Consider the following 23,203-nt stretch of genomic DNA (forward strand, 5'->3'; position numbering starts at 1 on the left):
GGAGGGGGTATATAGTGTACAGGAGATGTATATATACAGGAGGAGGGGTATATAGTGTACAGGAGGGGTATATATACAGGAGGAGGGGTATATAGTGTACAGGAGAGGTATATATACAGGAGGAGGAGGTATATAGTGTACAGGAGGGGTATATATACAGGAGGAGGGGTATATAGTGTACAGGAGAGGTATATATACAGGAGGAGGGGTATATAGTGTACAGGAGAGGTATATATACAGGAGGAGGGAGTATATAGTGTACAGGAGAGGTATATATACAGGAGGAGGGGTATATAGTGTACAGGTGGGGTATATATACAGGAGGAGGGGGTATAGAGTGTACAGGAGAGGTATATATACAGGAGGAGAGGTATATAGTGTACAGGAGGGGTATATATACAGGAGGAGGGGGTATATAGTGTACAGGAGAGGTATATATACAGGAGGAGTGGTATATAATGTACAGGAGAGGTATATATACAGGAGGAGGGGTATATAGTGTACAGGAGAGGTATATATACAGGAGGAGGGGGTATAGAGTGTACAGGAGAGGTATATATACAGGAGGAGGGGTATATAGTGTACAGGAGAGGTATATATACAGGAGGAGGGGGTATAGAGTGTACAGGAGAGGTATATATACAGGAGGAGGGGTATATAGTGTACAGGAGAGGTATATATACAGGAGGAGGGAGTATATAGTGTATAGGAGGGGTATATATACAGGAGGAGGGGTATATAGTGTACAGGAGGGGTATATATACAGGAGGAGGGGGTCTATAGTGTATAGGAGGGGTATATATACAGGAGGAGGGGTATATAGTGTACAGGAGGAGGGGTATATAGTGTACAGGAGGGGTATATACAGGAGGAGGGGTATATAGTGTACAGGAGGGGTATATATACAGGAGGAGGGGTATATAGTGTACAGGAGGGGTATATATACAGGAGGAGGGGTATATAGTGTACAGGAGGGGTATATATACAGGAGGAGGGGGTATATATAGTGTACAGGAGAGGTATATATACAGGAGGAGGGGTATATAGTGTACAGGAGGCAAAACCAAAAAGAAAGTTGCTCAAAAGTAAATCGCACTTCCTGTCATAACAGAGAACCCAAAAAGAAAACAGCATTAAAGAGCGAACTAGTGTATACGGTAAAACAACAAAATTTATTGAAAAAATTATTTAACAACAGAATGAAAATGAGGAGAAGAGTCCTGGAGTGTCCCATGGCCAGGAACACATGGGGCCCATAGTATGTGTGTGCATATGGAATGGTAGAATAATAATATGGTGCTACATTAACGGTGCCCCGACCAACACATGTGCTGCGTCATCAGGAATGAGGGATGGAGCCGAGGAACGATCGGCACCATTGACTTTGGGGGATGAACTGTCCGCCTTCACTGTCTCCCCAAGTGATGTGAGGAAACAGTTTCATAAACTCGCCATTGGCAAAGCAGCTGGGCCTGAAGGTCCACGTGTCCTAAGTGTGCAAACCAACTGTGTACTGTCTTTCAGCTTCTGTTTAACAGGAGCCTACAATCCCAGAGAATACCAGTGCTGTGGAAGACCACCTGCCTGGTGCCGGTCCCCAAGATCACCTTTCCAACTTCCCTACACGACTATCGTCCAGTGGCCTTAACATCGCAGGCTATGAAGTCGTTGGACAGAATAGTACTTGCCTACTTGTGCCTGAGAGTGAGGGCCTACACTGACCCCCTGCAGTTTGCGTACCATCAGAGATTGGGGGTGGATGACGCTGTAGTGTCTCTGCTACATACATTCATTCTTGGACAATGATGGATCTGCAGGGCACGCCATGTTCTTTGACGTCTCTAGTGCTTTCAACACCTTGCAGCCGCTCTTATTACGATATAAGTTGACTGATATGGAGGTGGATGAGGGGATGGTGAACTGGATAAGCGACTCCCTGACGGACAGGCCGCAGTTTGTAAGGATGGAGGAGGTGGTATCTGGCAGTGTACGGAGCAGTGCTGTCGCCCTTCCTCTTCACATTGTATACAGCTGACTTTCAGTATAAATCCAATTTGTGTCACCTCCAAAAATTCTCTGATGACTCAGTGATTGTAGGGGGAATCGCGGGGGATCGGGGGGAGGAGGAATATAGAAGGGTGGTTTCTGACTTTGTGGATTGGTGCCGGACTAACTGTCTAGAACTAAATGTAAAGAAAACCAAGGAGATGGTGATGAGTTATCGAAGGAGAAAGGATGACTACTTACCGATCACTACTGCTGGCCAGGAGGTGGAGAGGGTTGAGAGCTACAAATACTTGGGAGTTCACCTCGCCAGTAAACTCGATTGGAGGTGACATACAGAGAAGGTTTACAAGAAGGGAATGAGCAGACTGTACTTTCTGCAGAAGCTCAGGTCGTTCAATGTGTGCAGTAAAATGCTGGAAATGTTCTACCAGTCCATTGTAGCAAGCGCCGTCTTTTTTGCTCTCACTTGCTGGGGCAGCGGTGTGCGAGTAACTGGCACTAATAAGCTCAACAAACTTATCAAGAAAGCAAGCGCGGCTGTTGGCCTCCATCTTGACTCTTTTGAGGAGGTAGTGGAAGATAGGATTCAGAAGAAGTGTAGGGCTATAATGCACAATAATACACCCCCCTATACGGGCTGTTCTGGAATCAGAAGAGCACATTCAGCAGCCGTCTAATCCTACTAAGGTGCAAGAAGGAGAAATTCAGGATATCGTTTGTGCCTCCTGCTATGGGGATGTATTCACTAAGGGTGAAAGATGGCTACGACCTAGGGCCGGCGCACTAATGTAAAGGATCAGAGACTTGTGCACCTTTGCTTGTTACGTATTGTGGTTAGTCATGTGCAAGATCTGTGTCTGGTAATTACTCTATGCAGTGCTGTTTGTAATGTAGTAATGCTGTTAATGTTTTGTTTGTAACGCTGCTGTGATACCATAATTTCCCTCGGGATCAATAAAGTGTATCGTATCGTATCTTAAATAAAGTAAAGGGCACTGTAGCTCAGTCCGCCATAAGCTCACTCTATACAAAACACTGTTAATACACCCCTGAATAGACAGAGGTGAAATCAATCATACAAGCAGTCCCTCAGGCTGCAAAGGTAAAAGGCACAGTTAACATCCCAAAGATACATGAAGGCAAAGTGCCTGAGTGTATTACCTGGCAATAAGGTGCAGCAAACCCCACCGTCAGCTTCTCCAGGGGGTTAGGGTCTCATTGCCAGGCACTTTGCCTTCATGTATCTATGGGATGTTAACTGTGCCTTTTACCTTTGCAGCCTGCAGGACTGCTTGTATAACATTTGGTATTTATTTATTTTACTCATTACTATAGCGCCGTTAATTCCACAGCGCTTTACGCTGTCTTTGGAATGTGGGAGGAAACCCACGCAAACACGGGGAGAACATACAAACTCCTTCCACATGTTGTCCTTGGTGGGAATTGAACCCAGGACCCCAACACTGCAAGGCATATGATTGATTTCACCTCTATCTATTCAGGGGTTAATGAACAGTCTTTTGTATAGAGTGCGCTTATGGCAGACTGTGCCACAGTGCCTTTACTTTATTTCACATTTTCTCCTTATGGTCGGGGCACTGTTAATGTAGCACCATATTATTATTCTACCATTTTCATATGCACACACATATACTATGGGCCCCATGTGTTCCTGGCCATGTGACACCCCAGGACCCTTCTTATTTTTACCATATTCTATGGTTCAGCGATGGTCAATGGAGCAGATCTGTATTCTTCCAACCAGGGCCGATAACTCCTAGGTTGTTTCCTGCAGAATGATAGACCCGTGTCCATCGTGATGAGGCCATAATATATTGGCAGCTGTCCTGTAGGGTCCCCTGCATGTTTGGATGTCTTGGCAGAATCTCTGGCTGTCTTTCAGCCTCTCTCTGCAGAAGCATGTAACCCATTTTATATTTAACAAGTGTCCTTCAGTCCAGCATCACGTAATAGGGGAAGAATGGTGACGACCAATTCGCCTTGTTTAATTATGTAATCTATTTGCCTAATTTTACTCCTCTGCTTTTAAAAATCAACAAACTATCTGGCATACACAATGCACAATTAACATATCAATAAACATCACTAGTCTTCAAGGATGGGAGCACACTATGTTATATCACAGCTTACAAGCCAATATTACAGGCTTAAGCTGGAGTCACACATAGCGACTTACCAGCGATCCCGACAACGATATCAACGTGTCAGGACCGCTGGTGAGTCGCTATGTGATCGCTGGTGAGCTGTCAGACAGGCAGCTTCACCAGCGATCAGCCCAGCGACACCGAGCGTGCGGCGTCGCAGTGCTCTTTAGTGCTGATGCCATGGATCCATGTCAAAAATAGAATTAAAATAAAAAATATTGTTATTCTCACCTTCCGACGTCCCGCGCAGCATTCCCGCCTTTCTCCACGCTCCGGTCCCAGTAATCCTTTGCGAGAATGACCGCGATGACGTCCGTTCTCGCGGGATCGCGAAGTCTCGCGGTCATTCTTGCAAAGGATTACTGGGACCGGAGCGTGGAGAAAGGCGGGAATGCTGCGCGGGACGCCGGAAGGTGAGAATAAGAACAATATTTTTTATTTTTCTTATTATTTTTTACATCCTAGTACAGCTGATCGTTGATCTCCCGCCTGTCACATGCAGCAATGTGTGCTGGCCAGCGGGAGATCAGCGACGAAAAAAATGTCCAGAGGTTTCTTGCAGCGATCAGCGATACCGGCAGGGGGGCCGGTCGCTGATCGCTGTCACACACCGCGATCTCGCTGGTGAGATCGCTGTTGTGTCACAAAAGTTGTGTGACGGGGCCTTTACACAGCCAGTTTTCTTGACCAGCCAGAAAAAAATGCTTAAATTCAAAAGCCAAACTACAGATAAGTCTTTTCTTGGTTTGCTAAAAAGGGACGTCTGGTTAATTAAGCTACAATGCAGTATCTCCAGCTTGCTCCCATATCTTAATTAGCCAGATGTGATAGGATTCTGATCATCCTTTACCACTAATGGGAACAGTCCACAACATGTCTTTAACCACAGTTCCGAATGGAAGAGGTCTCACTATTATGACACACAACTTTTTATCGTCCAGTTTCCTCAGAGCATATTCCGTGTCTTCCTTAGAAATAAACTCCACACGTAATTGATGATAAACAAATGGTGGCTCCACACATGGCTTCCTCTGCAATCCGCAGTTCCTGAATTAAATCCTATTCAATCCGTTGAAGCGGGCACAGCTCCTGTAGTTTATGTTTCTTGTAGAGGTTTTACATCCACTCTGGTCTTCTTCCCAAGGCCAAGTTGGTGGGGTTGGACATAGTAACATCTGAAACCTGCTGTGCATGCCTCATCTATGGTCTATTGGGTCTGTCTGCATGCCTCCCTGGTTGTGGAGCCCTGGACGGTGTGTGAGAGCACCAGTCCCCTGCTGCTGCCCCGGTTCTGCTGGGCTGAGTAGTATCCCACTACTATCACCATAATGTGGAGACACAGGAGGTCGGCGGGTGCCCAGGTCCGCTAGCCGGAACCGAATGGACGAAGGATCGTCCTGCCAAATGCCCACTCTCCCTTTAACATGGACATAACGCTACTCAGACAACACAGGGTGAGGGTAAAACAGTGTGGCAATACTTTATTGAATCACAAAACAGGGAGATAACACGTAGAACAGTCCCAGCAAAATACACCAACATGGTGCACATTACAGAGTGTCACCCTTACGCTGACTTGCACGGATAATGGCAGCTGTTTCTTCAGAGCTCCCAGCTCCCCAAGTTTAGGAAGATTACAGTCCAATGAGGTATAAGACCAGTTGACCAGAGGGTCACAACCTGGCTTCTCTGAACATCTACATGGAGTCAGTCAACCAGCGGGTCCCATTCCTGATTTTCTCCAAACATATCCATGGTTCAGCGATGGTCAATGGAGCAAATCTGTATTAAACCAACCAGGGCTGAGAACCTCTAGGTTGTTTCCTGCAGAATAATAGATCTGTGTCCCTCATGATGGGGCCATGATGTATTGGCAGCAGTCCTGTAGGGTCCCCTGGATGTTTGGATGTCTTGACAGAATCTCTGGCTGTCTCTCAATCTCTCTGTTTCTCTCTCTCTCTGTACAGAGGCATGTCACCTATTTTTATATTTAACAAGTGTCCTTCAGTCCAGCATCACAGATAAGGGGAAGAATCGTGACTACCAAGTCACCTTGTTTGATTATGTAATCTGTTTGCATAGATTTTCCTCCTCTGTTTTTAAAAATCAACTATCTGGGCTAGACAATGCATAATTAGCATATCATTAGTCATCAAGGATAAGAGCACATTATGTTATATCACATATCAGATTACAAGTCGATATTACAGGCTTACATAAACAAAAGTCTGTTTTCTTGACCAACCAGAAAGAAACGCTTAAATTCAAAAGTCAATATATAGATAACAGTCTATTCTTCTTGGTTTGCTCAAAAAAAAACCGAATGGTTAATTGAGATAGAAAAAACCCCTAAAATATAGCTTTTAATTCAATCACTAAAAAGATTAGTAGAAATGACTAAAAGAGGGAGGGGTAGAGGACAAAAAATGAAGGGTAGCAGAAATACTGTTTTAAATCTATATAGTCATAACAAAATATGGGCCAAAGGCTAAATTGCCCTAGTCCGCCCTATTTCAGCCCTTCCTAGCCGCGGAGGTTGGCACCCTAGTTGTTGACGATATGGCGCCCCCGCACAACGTCGGTATCCCTAATAATAAATAAACATTGGAAAAAACTTCATTGAGGGTTAAGGAACTCACTGAGGCGACCCTTAAATTGAAGACAGCTGCTGATTTTGTAACAAAGGAAGAAAATCTCAAGAATACGGTTGAGAAATACCATATTTTTATCAAAGAAAGGAAACATAAACGATTTGTAAGGGATTCAACAGAGTTTAGGGAAAAACGGGCATACCCTGCCCTTACTTTTAGGGGTAATCCTGGTGATATTTCATCTTCAGATATTGAATCCTCAGACGCTGAAGGGGGCCCAAAATTTTATACTTCCAGGCCTTATTTCAAAAACAAGGGACGAGGACGTAGGGGTAGTTTTAGAAGATGGCAGGATACCGATCGCTACTCCATGAGAACTTCCTACAAAATGCAGGAAATAAATTATCCAGCAAATATAAATACTTCCTCCTCTTCAGCATCTTTTTTAGAAACCAGGGGCTTAGCACCATACAAACTACGGGAGCGGACAAATCAAACGAACGCCAAATGAGTGTCCTGGCGGAAGAGGGCAATGAGAATCAGATAATTAACTTGTCCTCGTATAATCTGTCAGATATAGAAAAGAGGGTTCTTGAGCGGGGTCTGTCATTTGTTCCAATGACTAGGTTTGACCCATTTGTATGGATTAAGGATATCAGTTTATTTATACGGAAACTCAAGTGGAAAAAATTTTTTTGCCCTCAATGAGAAAAATAAATGTCAACAACTTGGAATAACTGAGGATGAACTTCCTGATGTAATGCATTTAGCTGATTTGGCTGAGGAAGGACAGAGAGATATTGGGGTGGGCCTTTTTTCTGATTTGAAACTAAAAAGTAAAAAGATGCCATCAATTGGTGACACTGGTAGCATTGATATTTTTCAACAGCTTGTCTCGGCAGAGATTTGTAAGATTGATTCTAAGAGAGATAGGGTTCCACCTAACCTCTCCTTCCGTGAAAGAAAGGCATTGGAGGAACTTGGTGATAATGACCAGATTGTATTGAAGCCTTCGGATAAAGGGGGTAACACGGTCATCCTCAATAGAGACAAATATATCCAAATGTGCATGACGATTCTCTCTGATAGATCAACATATGAGACACTCAGGGGTGATCCGACGAAGGAATATAGCCTGAGACTGTCGGCATTGCTAAGAAGGGCTTTGGAGTTGAAGCTGATCTCAAAAAATGAGTTCAGCTTTCTACTACCCAAGTGGCCAGTCACAGCTACGTTTTACTCCCTGCCCAAGATACACAAGGGCATTGACCCCCTTAAAGGTAGACAGATTGTCTTGGGGATCGATGCACTCTGTCAGAATTCCAGTATTTATTTGGATCAATTATTGAGACCATTTGTGCTATCTCTCCCCTCGTATTTGAGAGACACAATGGACCTTCTTAATAAACTTGAAGGAATTACAGTGGACCCAGGCACAATACTGGCCTCCATTGATGTTGAGGCTTTGTATAGCAGTATTGGCCATACAGAAGGTCTAAGAGCTGTTGAGCATTTTCTTAAGGGGAGAGGTATTCATTTTGGAGCACACAACAATTTTTTGCTGGAACTTCTTGAATTTGTAGTATTGTGTTATAATTTTTTCCTCTTTAATGGGAGGTACTACCACCAACTCAGGGGCACAGCGATGGGGAGCCCTTGTGCCCCTACTTATGCTAATTTGCTCCTGGGTTGGTGGGAGGACACAAAGGTCTTTGGGGACGAGGATGTTATCTGGTCCCCTAGGATATTATTCTGGGGACGTTACATCGACGACATCCTCGTCCTCTAGGCGGGGTGTGGAGAATCATTCAGGTCCTTTGTGGATACCTTAAATAATAATGAGATGGGTCTTTTCTTCACCCATGAGGTGGGTGGTGATCAGATTACCTTCTTAGACGTAAATATCTCCATTTCTCCAGATGGCTCTCTTAAAACCTGCCTACATCGAAAACCAACTTCGACCAATAGTCTCTTGAGGTGGGAGAGCTACCATCCCCCCCTCTAAAACAAGGTATACCGAGGGGTCAGTTCCTCAGAGTTCGGATGAACTGTTCTGATTGGAGTGACTTTGAATTACAGTCAAGAGACTTATGGGGGAGGTTTAAAAGCAGGGGGGTACCCAACAAGGGTGATCGAACCTGCCTATAAACATGCAAAACAAGTAAGTAGGATGTCCTTGTTGGTCTCGAGGGTTAAGGAGGATTCAAATACAATCACTAGACTAATAGGAACCTTTGATGATCAATCTGGAAAAGTCATGGACATTCTTGAGAGGTACTGGTCTATCCTTAAAATGGATAATGATATATGTGATTGTATTACCCCGGGTCCGTCAGCTACATTCAGGAAGGTCAGGTCAATAAAGGATCGGGTGGTGAGTAGCCATCTGGAGCCTCAGAAGAGAAAGGAAACGTGGCTACGGAATAGAGCAACAGGCACTTTTAAGTGTGGGCACTGTAGTTTTTGTAAATATATATGTGTATCTCAAACCTTTTGCAGTGCCTACACCAAAAGGACATATGAAATGAAAAGCTTTGCAAATTGTAAAACCAATGGAGTTGTATATCTGTGGACTTGTACCTGCCCCCTTGACTATGTGGGAAAAACAAAGCGTGAATTACGTGTCCGCATAGGTGAACATCTGGGGGATATTAGACATAAGAGAGATACCCCCCCTTGCCTGCCATGTTAATACGGTACATGGAGGTGATGATAAATTAACTTTTGTGTAAAAGAGAGAGTGCAGCCCGCAGCCAGACAGGGAGATTGGGATAAAAGAATCCTACAGCGTGGGACACGCTGGATCTTCTGGCTTGAATCACAGAGCCCGAAAGGCCTAAACGAACAGCTAAACTTTAGTAGTTATCTATAATCAATGTGGTCCCGCACCTTCCCAGCCTGCCGTCTTTAGCTCTTTTGGAGCGGTTTATGATGATTGGGTCAGTATATTATTACTATTTTCTTTTTTCATTTACTTTTTGAGGAAACATTTATTTTACTCCATGCTATTGAGGAGTGTATTTGCTATTTTAGCAATGTGCCAGGTGCTCTGACTAAACGATGCATATGTAAGGTTATATGCACCTAATCAGCATCTGATCCTATAATGAACTGTGGTCCTGTAAGAATATAAAGGCCCATTTACATTTAGTGATGCACCAGCAATCCGACCAGCGATCCGACCCGGTCAGGATTGCTGGTGCATCGCTAAATGATCGCTAGTGAGCTGTCACACAGGCAGATCTCACAGTGATGCAGCAGCGACGCAGCGCACGATACTCACCTTTCACACACAGCGATCCTGGCGTCCTCCCGCCCGCGTCCAGCGTCTCTCGCCTCACACAGCAGGAAGCCCAGCAGGAAGCGGACGACGAGAAATGGAGCCGCCCGATCTTGCGCGATCAGCGATGGACAGCGGGGGAGCGGTCGGAGGTAAGTATCACACATAGCGATATCGCTATGTGTAAAACCCCCTTAAGACTTTCGGCACATTCTTTGTGGAGGGTAATTTGCATCTGAGAGCGTTGGCCAGTGATCAGGACGCATTATTCCTGTGGCACCACTGAATGAAGCTCTGCTTCTGGGAGTGCTGTTTATTTGGGTGCAGGCCGATCACGTCATCCAGGCACGAGCTGCATTGAACAGCATTTCTGAGCACTGTTTGTCCTTCCTCAATATTACTCCATTCCGGTTTCTGGAACGCATGATGCGCTCCATTACAGGGGCGTATCAAGGGGGGGCAGCCGGGGCAGATGCCCCGTGGACAGCCGGCAGGGGGCGCAGTCATGCTGCCTAATGCAGCGGTCCGCAGTGTCCTCCCTGGCGGCTGCGTTCTGCCACCCCCCCTGGCCTGAGAGTCGGCGGTTCTCTGTGTCAGCTGTCAAGCTGACAGCTGGCACAGAGAAGGTGCGCGTGCCGGCTCCCAGGGAACAATTGTACTGGCATCTGTATAGACGCCAGTACAATTGCAGCTCTGACCGCCGGGCCTGAGCGACGTCAGCAGCGTGACATGTCGTGATCACGCTGCTGACGTCACTCCCCGGCACCCAGAGTGAACGCTCAGCGCTGGTGGTAAGTGTGCTCCAATGTGGAGCTGAAGAAACCACCGAAGATGGGGGGTCTTAATGTGTGGCGATGGGGTTAATGTGTAGTGGGGTTAATGCGTGGGGGGATTAATGAGTGGAGATGAGGTTAATGCGGGGATGGGGATTAATGTGTGGGGAGGTTAAAGAGTGTGTGGGTTAATGAGTGGGGGGGTTAATGTGTAGTGGGGTTAATAAGTGGGGATGGGGGTTACTGTGTGGGGGGTTAAAGAGTGGGGATGGGGGTTACTGTGTGGGGGGTAAAGAGAGGGGATGGGGTTAATGTGTAGGGAGTTAATGTGTGGGGGGTTAATGAGTGGGGATAGGGGTTAATGTGTGGCGGGTTAATGAGTGGGGATGGGGGTTATTGAGTGGGGATGGAATTAATGTGTGGGGGGTTAATGAGTGGGGATGGGGGTTAATGTGTGGGGGATTTGGAGTGGGGGAGTACATAATGTGTGGGGGGATTTGGGAGTAGGGACGGGGGGTTAATGAGTGGGGATGGAATTAATGAGTGGGGGATGGGGTTATTTTTTGGGGGGTTAATGAGTAGGGATGGGGTTAATATGTGGGGGATTTGGAGTGGGGGGTACATAATGTGTGGGGGGGATTTGGGAGTGGGGATGGGGGTTATTTAATGTGTGGGGGATTTGGAGTGGGGATGGGGGTTAATGAGTGGGGATGGGGTTAATGTATGGGGGATTTGGAGTGGAGGGTACATAATGTGTGGGGGGGATTTGGGAGTGGGGATGGGGGTTATTTAATGTGTGTGAGGAATTTGGAGTGGGGATGGGGGGATTTAATGTGTGTGGGGAGATTTGAGGACACAGAGTATGTATGAGGAAACAGTATGGGGGTTGGGTGCAGACAGTATGGGGAGCGAATGGGTTAATGTATGTGGACACAGTATGGGGAGTCAGGGGTATGTGTGAGCAGACAGTATAGAGAGTGAGGGGGTAAATATATGAGGAGACAGTATGGTGAACAGAGGGATGTTAGAGGAGACAGTATGAGGAGAGAGGGGAATAGTGTGAGGCGACAGTATATTATTTAGCAGCATTATAATGACACTTCTATCTTTAAGGGCATCGTGTGGAGATTTGCTGCAGAAGACCGGAGAAGATGGAAGTCTGCAGAGACGAGGTGTGGATGAGAAAACTCATCATGGGGTCTGGACAAGAAGAAGAAAAGGAGAACGACTCCAGAGACGACGTCATCTATAAGGTACCTGGGTGTAAATGTTATTTGTGATACTGACTAATTCTCATGTTTTTATTTGTTAGGAGCATTACAGGGGTTGTCCAGGTTTGTACGGAGTCTGCAGACATTCTATGTGACTGCAGACGTCTGAATTCTCACAGTGCTCACTGAACGCTGTCAGGATTTTCTCATGCCGGTAATTTACATACATGCGGTCACATGCTGACTAGACGTGTGTGGCCTCACTCAATGATAATGAACGGAGCGAGGCCGGGCACGTCTAGTCGGAATGTGGCCAGAAGTATATAAATCACATACTTGTGCTGACATGACTGTACATCGGCGAGGGAGAATCCTAAAAATGTGCAGTGCATTCGTTGTGAGAATTCAGAAGCTGCAATGTCAGGACTCAGCTCTGCAGGTTCCAGTAGTCATCACACGGACACTTCACTCATATGCGATTTTCATACTTGACAACGAGCTTCTCTTCCTGCTTTCAGTTTTTTACTGAACATTGAGATCATTAGAGAGAGCAGCTCGGGGTAAATGGCTAAGTGTGCAAGTCACATATGTACTTGGGGGGGGGGGAGCGCCGAAACTAATTCTTGCCCCGGGTGCCAGGAAGCCTAGATACGCCTCTGCTCCATTATAGCACCATCTTGGATTTACTGTGACCGGAAGTGGGCGTTCCATCCGAACACGGAATCTTTACACAACGGCGGTGAACGCGGCTGGAGTCAGTCGCACATTGCATTGCTCTTTCGGCCGGGGGTAAGGAGACCCCACTTCCGGACCCCTGATGAACCCTCATCCGTTGGCTGATCAGTCTATTTCTGCACATTCTATCCGGCAGACCCTTTTGTGGTGCTGAGTATTGAGCTCGGTCTTGTTGAGCACTTCTGCTCTGCTGGTCTGTACTTTGCATTACTATTGGAATATTTTTGTACCACATGAGAAGTTATAATGGAGGTGACTTTGTAGCCTCATCCTTTTCATCTATGACCTGTGTGAGGCAGCACAATGATTGTGCATTTTTCTTTAGGTGCAGACATTGTATCTGAGCTGGATGTGATACAGGGTGATGATTAACCCTTGCTTCCAAATAATGGCCGCCGCACGTGCAATGCAGGATTCACTTTTCTGCCTTTAATGTGCAGTCTTTTGACTATTTTCTAAGTGCTTGTCCGGGGATCAGATGAATTGTCATATGTGCTATTTATTGAATTTCCTTGTAGCCGTTTTTACTGATTTTGCTATGTGGTAATTGGGTCTGCCGATTGCAGCTTATTAGCATTTTTGGTGACTGTGAGAGAAGTCTTACCTAAAGCTGCACTTTGATACTACCCCCTTTTTCTTTCTTTTTAGGGCGAGATAAGCTTATGTTGTGGGGCATCTACATTACCAGAATTACCACGAGATAAGTCCATAGCACATTAGTATTATCTATGAGACCATTTATGTCTCTTCATTTTTTCCAGTATCATTAAGTGTTAAGTGTGTGTACATTTGTTGTGTCCTTTTTTGTATACGTAGGGAGGCTTAGGGGCTATTAGGGATACCGACGTTGAGCGGGGGCGCCATATCGTCAACAACTGGGGTGCCAACCTCCGCGGCTAGGAAGGGCTGAAACAGGGCGGACTAGGGCAATTTAGCCTTTGGCCCATATTTTGTTATGACTATATAGATTTAAATCAGTATTTCTGCTACCCTTCATTTATTGTCCTCTACCCCTCCCTCTTTTAGTCATTTCTACTAATGTTTTTAGTGATTGAATTAACCCCTTCACCCCCAAGGGTGGTTTGCACGTTCATGACCGGGCCAATTTTTACAATTCTGACCACTGTACCTTTATGAGGTCATAACTCTGGAACGCTTCTATGGATCCCGGTGATTCTGACACTGTTTTCTCGTGACATATTGTACTTCATGTTAGTGATAAAATTTCATTCATATAACTTGCGTTTGTGAAAAAAACGGAAATTTGGCAAACATTTTGAAAATTTCGCAATTTTCCAACTTTGAATTTTTATGCCCTTAAATCACAGAGATACGGCACACAAAAAACTTAATAACTAACATTTCCCACATGTTTACTTTACATCAGCACAATTTTGGAGCCAAAATTTTTTTTTGTTAGGAAGTTATAAGGGTTAAAAGTTGACCAGCGATTTCTCATTTTTACAACACCATTTTATTTTTAGGACCACATCACATTTGAAGCCACTTTGAGGGGTCTATATGATAGAAAATACCCAAAAGTGACACCATTCTAAAAACTGCACCCCTCAAGGTGCTCAAAACCACATTCAAAAAGTTTATTAACCCTTTAGGTGCGTCAGGAATTTTTTTGAATATTTAAAAAAAAATGAACATCTAACTTTTTTTCACAAAAAAAAATACTTCAGGTTCAATTTTTTTATTTTACCAAGGGTAACAGGAGAAATTGGCCTGCAAAAGTTATTGTGCAATTTGTCCTGAGTACGCTGACACCTGATATGTGGGGGGGAACCAGTTTCGCGCATGGCAGAGCTCAGAATGGAAGGAGCGCCGTTTGACTTTTTAAAAGCAAAATTGGCTGGAATTCAGATCGGACACCATGTCGTGTTTGGAGAGCCCCTGATGTGCCTAAACAGTGGAAACCCCCCACAAGTGACCCCATTTTGGAAACTAGACCCCCCAAGGAACTTATCTAGATATGTGGTGAGAACTTTGAACACACAAGGGCTTCACAGAAGTTTATAACGTACAGCGGTACAATTAAAAAATCATATTTTTTCCACAAAAATGATCTTTTTAACCCCCGAATTTTTATTTTCCCAAGGGTAACAGGACCCTAAAAGTTATTTTGCAATTTGTCCTGAGTACGCTGATACCCCACATGTGGGGGTAAACCACTATTTGGGCGCATGGCAGATCTCGGAAGGGAAGCAGCACCATTTGACGGTTTTGGCTGGAATTGAGATCGGACACCATGTCGCGATTGGAAAACCCCTGATGTACCAAAACAGTGGAAACCCCCCACAATTGACCCCATTTTGGAAACTAGACCCCCCAAGGAACTTATCTAGATGTGTGGTGAGCACTTTGAACCCCCAAGGGCTTCACAGAAGTTTTTAATGCCCGGGCATGAAAATAAAAAAATCGTATTTTTTCCACAAACATGATCTTTTAGTCCCCAATTTTTTCATTTTCCCAAGGGTACCAGGAGAAATTGGACCCCAAAAGTTGTTGTCCAATTTGTCCTGAGTACACTGATACCTCATATGTGGGAGAAAACTACTGTATGGGCACACGTCGGGGCTCGGAAGGGAAGTAGTGACGTTTTGGAATGCAGACTTTGATGGAATGGTCTGCGGGTGTCATGTGCGTTTGGAGAGCCCCACAAATGACCCCATTTTGGACACTAGACCCCCCATGGAACTTATCTAGATGTGTGGTGAGCACTTTGAACCCCCAAGTGCTTCACAAAAGTTTATAACGCTCGGACGTGAAAGTAAAAAAATCATTTTTTTCCACAAAAATGATATTTTTGCCCCCAATTTTTTATTTTCCTAAGGGTAACAGGAGAAATTGGACCCCAAAAGTTGTTTTGCAATTTGTCCTTAGTAGGCTGATACCCCATATGTGGGGGTAAAACACTGTTTGGGCGCATGGCAGAGCTTGGAAGGGAAGGAGCACCATTTGACTTTTTCAACGCAGAATTGACTGGAATTGAGATCAGACGCCATGTTGCATTTCAAGAGCACCTGATGTGCCCAAACAGTGGAAACCCCCAATTATAACTCCAACCCGAACCCCAACACACCCCTAACCCTAATCTGAGCCCTAGCCCTAATGGGAAAATGGAAATAAATACATTTTTATTATTTTTCCCTAACTAAGGGGGTGATAACGGGGGGTTTGATTTACTATTTATGGCGGTTTTTATGTTTGGCGGCTGTCACACGCTAAAAGACGCTTTTTATTGTAAAAATAGTTTTTGCATCACCACATATTGTGAGCTATAATTTTTCCGTATTTTGACCCACCGAGTCATGTGAGGTCTTATTTTTTGCGGGACGAGTTGACGTTTTTATTGGTGCCATTTTCGGGCACGTGACATTTTTTGATCGCTTTTACTTCCGATTGTTGGGACGCAGAATGAACAAAAACCAGCGTTTCATGAATGTCTTTTGGGGGGGGGCGTTTACACCGTTCCGCGTGCGGTAAAATTGATAAAGCGGTTTTATTCTTCGGGTCAGTACGGTTACAGCGATACCTCATTTAGGTCGTTTTTTTATGTTTTGTCGGTTTTATGCAATGAAAACTATTTTATATAAAAAAATAATTATTTTTGCATCGCTTTATTCTGCGAGCTATAACTTTTTTATTTTTTCGCTGATGATGCTGTATGACGTTTTCAGCGGGACCATGGATATTTATATGCGTCTTTTTGATCGCGCGTTATTACACTTTTTGTTCGGTGGTATGATAATAAATCATTATTTTTTGCTTCGTTTTTTACTTTTATTTTTTAAGGGGTTCACTAAAGGGGTTAACTAATGGGGACAGTTTTATAGGGTGGGTCATTACGGACGCGGCGATACCAAATATGTGTACTTTTATTGTTTTGTTTTGTTTTTTTTTTTCCAAAAAATGGATTTATTGGGGGAATATTTTTTTTTTTTTTTCTAATTTATTTGGCGATTTTTTTAAAATTATTTTAACACTTTTTTTTTTTTTTTAACTTTATTACCTTGTCCCAGGGGGAACATAACTGTCCTGTGACAGATCGCTGATCTGTCACATCACAGATCACTGTGACAGATCAGCGATCTGTCACAGGCACTACTGCAGACTTCCTCATGCCTGCGCTTTGCAGGCACTGAGGAAGCCAGCTCCCTGCAGGCCCCCGAAGGCCCCGTCGCCATCTTGGATTCGGGGGCCTGCAGGGAAGGAGCCCCCCGCAGCAGCGCTGCACATTGCGCTGCTGTGGGGGGCTCAGGGAAGCACGGAGGGAGCCCCCTCGATGCCGATGCTTCCCTTTAACCCCCGGTACACCGCGATCATGCTTGATCGCGGTGTGCAAGGGGTTAACGTGTCGGGGGCGGTCCGTGACCGCCCCTGACACATTGTGCCGGGTGTCAGCTGTGATAATCAGCTGACACCCAGCCGCGATCAGTGGCGCTCACCACGTGGGCGCCGCTGATCGCGCTAGACGTACTGTCCCGTCCATGGGCATAGGGCCCCGGATCCCATGGACGGGATAGTACGTCTGATGTCAGAAAGGGGTTAAAAGCTATATTTTAGGGTTTTTTTTTGTGTTGCTTCTTGTGTTTCAATTGATTCTACAATCCCATCTGAAATTCTTTTTGAGGTCTGATTCTTAATTGAGATACGATGCTGTGTCTCCACAACGGCCGCCTGATTCACACAATGACTGACCTCACTAATTGAGCTCCACACTTATTGTGAACACCCCCCATTCAATTAATGATTCTAATACACAAACTCAAAAACCTGCAGCTCATGGATGCGGAGTCTGGTGTTTTCTTACAGTCTACTGCTCCAACTGGTAAATTGTCTACCGGGGTAATATAATTTATTAATATGGTTAGTCATATTGGAGGGATATTATTTTGAGCACTACTGTCGGCATAACACCACCAATACTAGAGCTGTAGCACTACCGAGATTACGTGTGACACCACCCGAGAGGTGGCACCACCACTACTGGAGGTGTAATGCCACCGATACAAGAAAGGTAGCACCACCACTACTGTAGGGGTAATGCCACCACAAATATTTGGGCCTATGCAGATTACTGCAGTTTCTATGTAGCATCATGCTTCATATTACAGGAATCTCCTCATGAGATCCATGAAGAGGTATAGAGAAATATAGTGTTGTTTCCCCAGAGACGTGATGCCACCACTATTGTCTGGACCATTGACGTTTTTGCACATTGTAGCCTATTCACATTTCAGGGGTGTCTTCAGAAGACCCTTGAGGACTCAAGAAGCATTATCTACCTATTTTCCTGGATAGTCTGTCTGTGATTGACAGGTCTACTAGTTGACTGCTACTCGGGGGCGGGCTCAGCATGTAGAGGCATCGTCACAGTTTGGAGATAGGTTCAGATTAGGACACTGCAAGAATCTGCTCAGATTTTCCGCCAGCTTGTCCAACTGATTGGCGTCTGCATATTTCAGAAGATTGGCACGTCTAACGAAGTAATGGCGTAGGAAGCGCTGCTGGGAGCATTTCAAGAGTCTGCGCACAAGACGTAGGAAACAGGAACCAAAGTCCAGCCAAGTCTTTGAGGAAGGATTGCGCTCACACTCCCAGAGGAGGATCATCTGTCAGGAAGAGAATGGAAGACACAGGGTTTGAAGGATGGAGAGATCTAATGGCAGCTTACAATCGTCCGGTAAGCATGTGTAGATGTAACAAGATCCCTGGCTCAGCAGGTGGTCCTGTCTTTCAGCTGCAAAGTCAGAATTCACTCCCCACCAGATAGCTACAAGCCAGCTCCTACAGGAAGGCCCCCTGAAGATGCAAACCATGTGGTCTGCTTTGTTAAATCAGCTATGATTCCATAAGGAGTTATGGAGATTCTATATGTCCTATTCATACATTGTGTATATTTTCATGATTTCTGGACACGTCCGAATGCCTTTCAGGGTCTTGCACCCATGGGCATGAGGATACTAGAACAGCCAGTAGAAACCAAATAGCAAAGCTGTGTTTGTTCTTATCACGTAGCAGGGGCCAGGCTGTGACAGAACCGCCGCCAGAGGACCGTCTAGAAAGGAGTTATCTTTCATAGGTTTTGGAGGTTGCAGCTGCAGAGGGAAGGGGAGGGGATTTAGGTTCAGTCCAGAGGACAGGAAGGGAGTGACCAAAAGGGGATAAAGGCTAGTCTACAGCCATGTGGGCTCTCTCTGTTTTGCATGTGGTCCACTTCTGAAGGGACCTTGTCGATGAATTTGCTGAGAAGGGACCAAAAAGACAGCTGTCAGCCCATGCCCCTGTGGCTCAGCACACCCCTGATCTAACATCACCAGGTAATTGACATATTCTGCCTATAGCTTTTGTTCTACAACTATCAGCATTTTATATCTGACCATTGTATATGTGTAGCCACCGTGTATATAGTGTGTTGTCTAATGTGACCTTAAAGCTATTAAATATATAATTTAACCTTGGGCTGCTCTTTTATCTCGATCCACGAATACACACGTTCATTATTCAGTTTAACTTCTCATGCTACCAGGGCTGGTTTCTGGCCTGATATAATCCCATTAATGGACCTGGCTAATATCTAACAAGGAACTGGTGGCAATCCTACTGAGCTGGCAGTGCTCTGTTTCACTGGTGTTAGTGAAAGGGGCCTCTCAGCCTGTAAGGGTTGTGGTGGAGTGTGGTACCATGTCAGTGACTGCGTGGGCCACATCCTCTCACTCCCTGTGCCTCCCTGGACTTGTCTGGACAGGAGGTATCTGTGTAAAACTGTGCCAAGCAGACCTTACGTGTCCCCAGGTGGAGCAGAATGTTACGTTGGAACAAGTGTGGAGACCTTATCAAGTGATCCCGCTGACATAATCATGAAGTCAGGTGGGGTGGCTTGATGTGGATCCTTCACACAGGGGTATTATGACACAGACTGCATTATAGAGTTTGGAGCTGCAGACTTCTGAGGCTCCTTCCCCTGCAGGGTGTTCTCAGATGGGTCCCCACATTCACACATCTCACCTGCAGATGTTGTGAGGTGATAACAGGGCGAGTTCCTGGGCACCACACATCTTCCTTCAGCTGCCGAACAACCCGCAGACACTTCATCCGACATCCTCCATCCTCATCTACCCCCTCCAGCAGGAGACGCTCCACACGCAGGAAGGAAAGCTGCCAATGGTAGTTAGTTCTAGCAATCAGGTCAAATCCAAAGGTCTGAAAGAAAAAGTGGTGATGACATCACTGATGTAATGCAAAAGAAGAAAGACGCGCACTCTTGCTGTGGAGGAGATAGGTGCTGACTGTACGTGGAGGGTCCACAAACAGTAGTCAGTAGATAAACAGTCGCACTCAAGTGTGGATTAATCTTGCAAAAAATCTTGAAGATTTTGTGAAATTTTTGGATTTTTATTTTATTTCAAATGCATCAAATAGTGTAACACCGCAGACAAAAGAAGTATCCAAAATGTGGGTATAATATCGTAATCCAGGATATGAGTATACTATGGTTACGTTTCGACCTACTAGGAGGCCTTTCTCAAACCATACTGAAAAATAAAATAAAAAGCAATTACAACAATGAATATGGACGACAAACTCGCGGAAAGCTGGAAAAGAAAAAATAAACGTGAGAAAAATGTGAAAAATTTTTTTAAAAAAATATTTTTTTAAAAAAATACTAACAAAAAAAACACAACAGAAAAGTAGTGCAAAAAAAAAAACCCTAAAGGCGAAACATATATCTATACAAATTTAAGCACAACAACATTAAGGTCCCTAAGGCAATTAGGAAAATGTCATATAGAGAGTAAAAAAATTAAAACACACTTGAGTGCGACTGTTTATCTACTGATCACTGATGTAATGACATGAGCAGACACCTCATGATCCAGCACCAGCTCCTCATCTATTCCTGGCGACAACGAGCCTGTATACATGTGTGAGAGGCTGTCAGCCCCGTCCCCTGGTGATGACATCGCTGATATAATGACTTGTCATCTATTACTGCTGACAACCAACCTGTGTACAGTGTGAGTGGTTGTCAGCTCCACCTTCTATTATTGAAGGAAAACGTACAGTTCTCATTCCTTTAAGAATGACAGACCTTCACACAGCGCGCCCGGTCCTTGGAGGGCCATCTCTTAAAGAACCGTGGCCAGCGAGCCTTCCGAGGCCAGCATCCTGGGATCTCCACCATCGGGAGCAGCTCCACCTCCACCGTCTGCCCTGAGGTCTCCACAATCACTCTGATGATGGGCCCAGTACACTCCAGAACCCGCACCCTGTCTGGAGATGGACACTAACTGAGAACAAATAGAGCCAAAACAAAATGCATGGCGCAAAATAACATGAGGGTCTAGTGTTTAGAGTAATACTACAGGCAGGGATGGGGGCCCTGTGATCTCTTACTGGGCAGGTCATAGGCAGGGATAGGGGCACTGTGATCTCTTACTGGGCAGGTCATAGGCAGGGATAGGGGCACTGTGATCTCTTACTGGGCAGGTCATAGGCAGGGATAGGGGCACTGTGATCTCTTACTGGGCAGGTCATAGGCAGGGATAGGGGCAGTGATCTCTCACTGGGCAGGTCATAGGCAGGGATAGGGGCACTGTGATCTCTTACTGGTCAGGTCATAGGCAGGGATAGGGGCAGTGTGATCTCTTACTGGGCAGGTCATAGGCAGGGATAGGGGCAGTGATCTCTCACTGGTCAGGTCATAGGCAGGGATAGGGGCACTGTGATCTCTTACTGGGCAGGTCATAGGCAGGGATAGGGGCAGTGATCTCTCACTGGGCAGGTCATAGGCAGGGATAGGGGCACTGTGATCTCTTACTGGGCAGGTCATAGGCAGGGATAGGGGCACTGTGATCTCTCACTGGGCAGGTCATAGGCAGGGATAGGGGCACTGTGATCTCTTACTGGTCAGGTCATAGGCAGGGATAGGGGCACTGTGATCTCTTACTGGGCAGGTCATAGGCAGGGATAGGGGCAGTGATCTCTCACTGGTCAGGTCATAGGCAGGGATAGGGGCACTGTGATCTCTTACTGGGCAGGTCATAGGCAGGGATAGGGGCAGTGATCTCTCACTGGGCAGGTCATAGGCAGGGATAGGGGCACTGTGATCTCTTACTGGGCAGGTCATAGGCAGGGATAGGGGCACTGTGATCTCTTACTGGTCAGGTCATAGGCAGGGATGGGGGCCCTGTGATCTCTTACTGGGCAGGTCATAGGCAGGGATAGGGGCACTGTGATCTCTTACTGGTCAGGTTACAGGCAGGGATAGGGGCGCTGTGATCTCTTACTGGGCAGGTCATAGGCAGGGATAGGGGCACTGTGATCTCTTACTGGTCAGGTCATAGGCAGGGATGGGGGCACTGTGATCTCTTACTGGGCAGGTCATAGGCAGGGATAGGGGCACTGTGATCTCTTACTGGGCAGGTCATAGGCAGGGATAGGGGCACTGTGATCTCTTACTGGTCAGGTCATAGGCAGGGATAGGGGCACTGTGATCTCTTACTGGGCAGGTCATAGGCAGGGACAGGGGCACTGTGATCTCTTACTGGGCAGGTCATAGGCAGGGATAGGGGCGCTGTGATCTCTTACTGGGCAGGTCATAGGCAGGGACAGGGGCACTGTGATCTCTTACTGGGCAGGTCATAGGCAGGGATAGGGGCACTGTGATCTCTTACTGGGCAGGTCATAGGCAGGGATAGGGGCACTGTGATCTCTTACAGGTCAGGTCATAGGCAGGGATAGGGGCACTGTGATCTCTTACTGGGCAGGTCATAGGCAGGGATAGGGGCGCTGTGATCTCTTACTGGGCAGGTCATAGGCAGGGATAGGGGCACTGTGATCTCTTACTGGGCAGGTCATAGGCAGGGATAGGGGCACTGTGATCTCTTACTGGGCAGATCATAGGCAGGGATAGGGGCACTGTGATCTCTTACAGGTCAGGTCATAGGCAGGGATAGGGGCGCTGTGATCTCTTACTGGGCAGGTCATAGGCAGGGACAGGGGCACTGTGATCTCTTACTGGGCAGGTCATAGGCAGGGATAGGGGCACTGTGATCTCTTACTGGGCAGGTCATAGGCAGGGATAGGGGCACTGTGATCTCTTACTGGTCAGGTCATAGGCAGGGATAGGGGCACTGTGATCTCTTACTGGGCAGGTCATAGGCAGGGATAGGGGCACTGTGATCTCTTACTGGGCAGATCATAGGCAGGGATAGGGGCACTGTTATCTCTTACAGGTCAGGTCATAGGCAGGGATAGGGGCGCTGTGATCTCTTACTGGGCAGGTCATAGGCAGGGATAGGGGCACTGTGATCTCTTACTGGGCAGGTCATAGGCAGGGATAGGGGCACTGTGATCTCTTACTGGTCAGGTCATAGGCAGGGATAGGGGCACTGTGATCTCTCACTGGGCAGATCATAGGCAGGGATAG

General features: G+C 46.0%; 1 protein-coding gene across 1 annotated transcript in view; it reads right to left on the reverse strand.

Moving 5' to 3' along the window:
- Positions 1–14,445: 14,445 nt before the first annotated feature.
- MAB21L3 (mab-21 like 3) overlaps positions 14,446–23,203 on the reverse strand; it is a 250,193-nt gene continuing 241,435 nt past the window's right edge. Inside the window, exons 4-6 of the mRNA XM_073551051.1 lie at positions 20,864–21,045; positions 19,780–19,974; positions 14,446–18,383 (exon numbers count right to left, since the gene is read on the reverse strand). Coding sequence (XP_073407152.1) covers positions 18,123–18,383; positions 19,780–19,974; positions 20,864–21,045 — 638 coding nt within the window. The 3' untranslated portion in view covers positions 14,446–18,122. The remainder of the gene's footprint in view (positions 18,384–19,779; positions 19,975–20,863; positions 21,046–23,203) is intronic.

The sequence above is a fragment of the Dendrobates tinctorius genome, unplaced genomic scaffold (assembly GCF_039654945.1).
Source record: "Dendrobates tinctorius isolate UK_male_01 unplaced genomic scaffold, ASM3965494v1 ptg000172l, whole genome shotgun sequence".
Taxonomy (NCBI): Eukaryota; Metazoa; Chordata; class Amphibia; order Anura; family Dendrobatidae; genus Dendrobates; species Dendrobates tinctorius.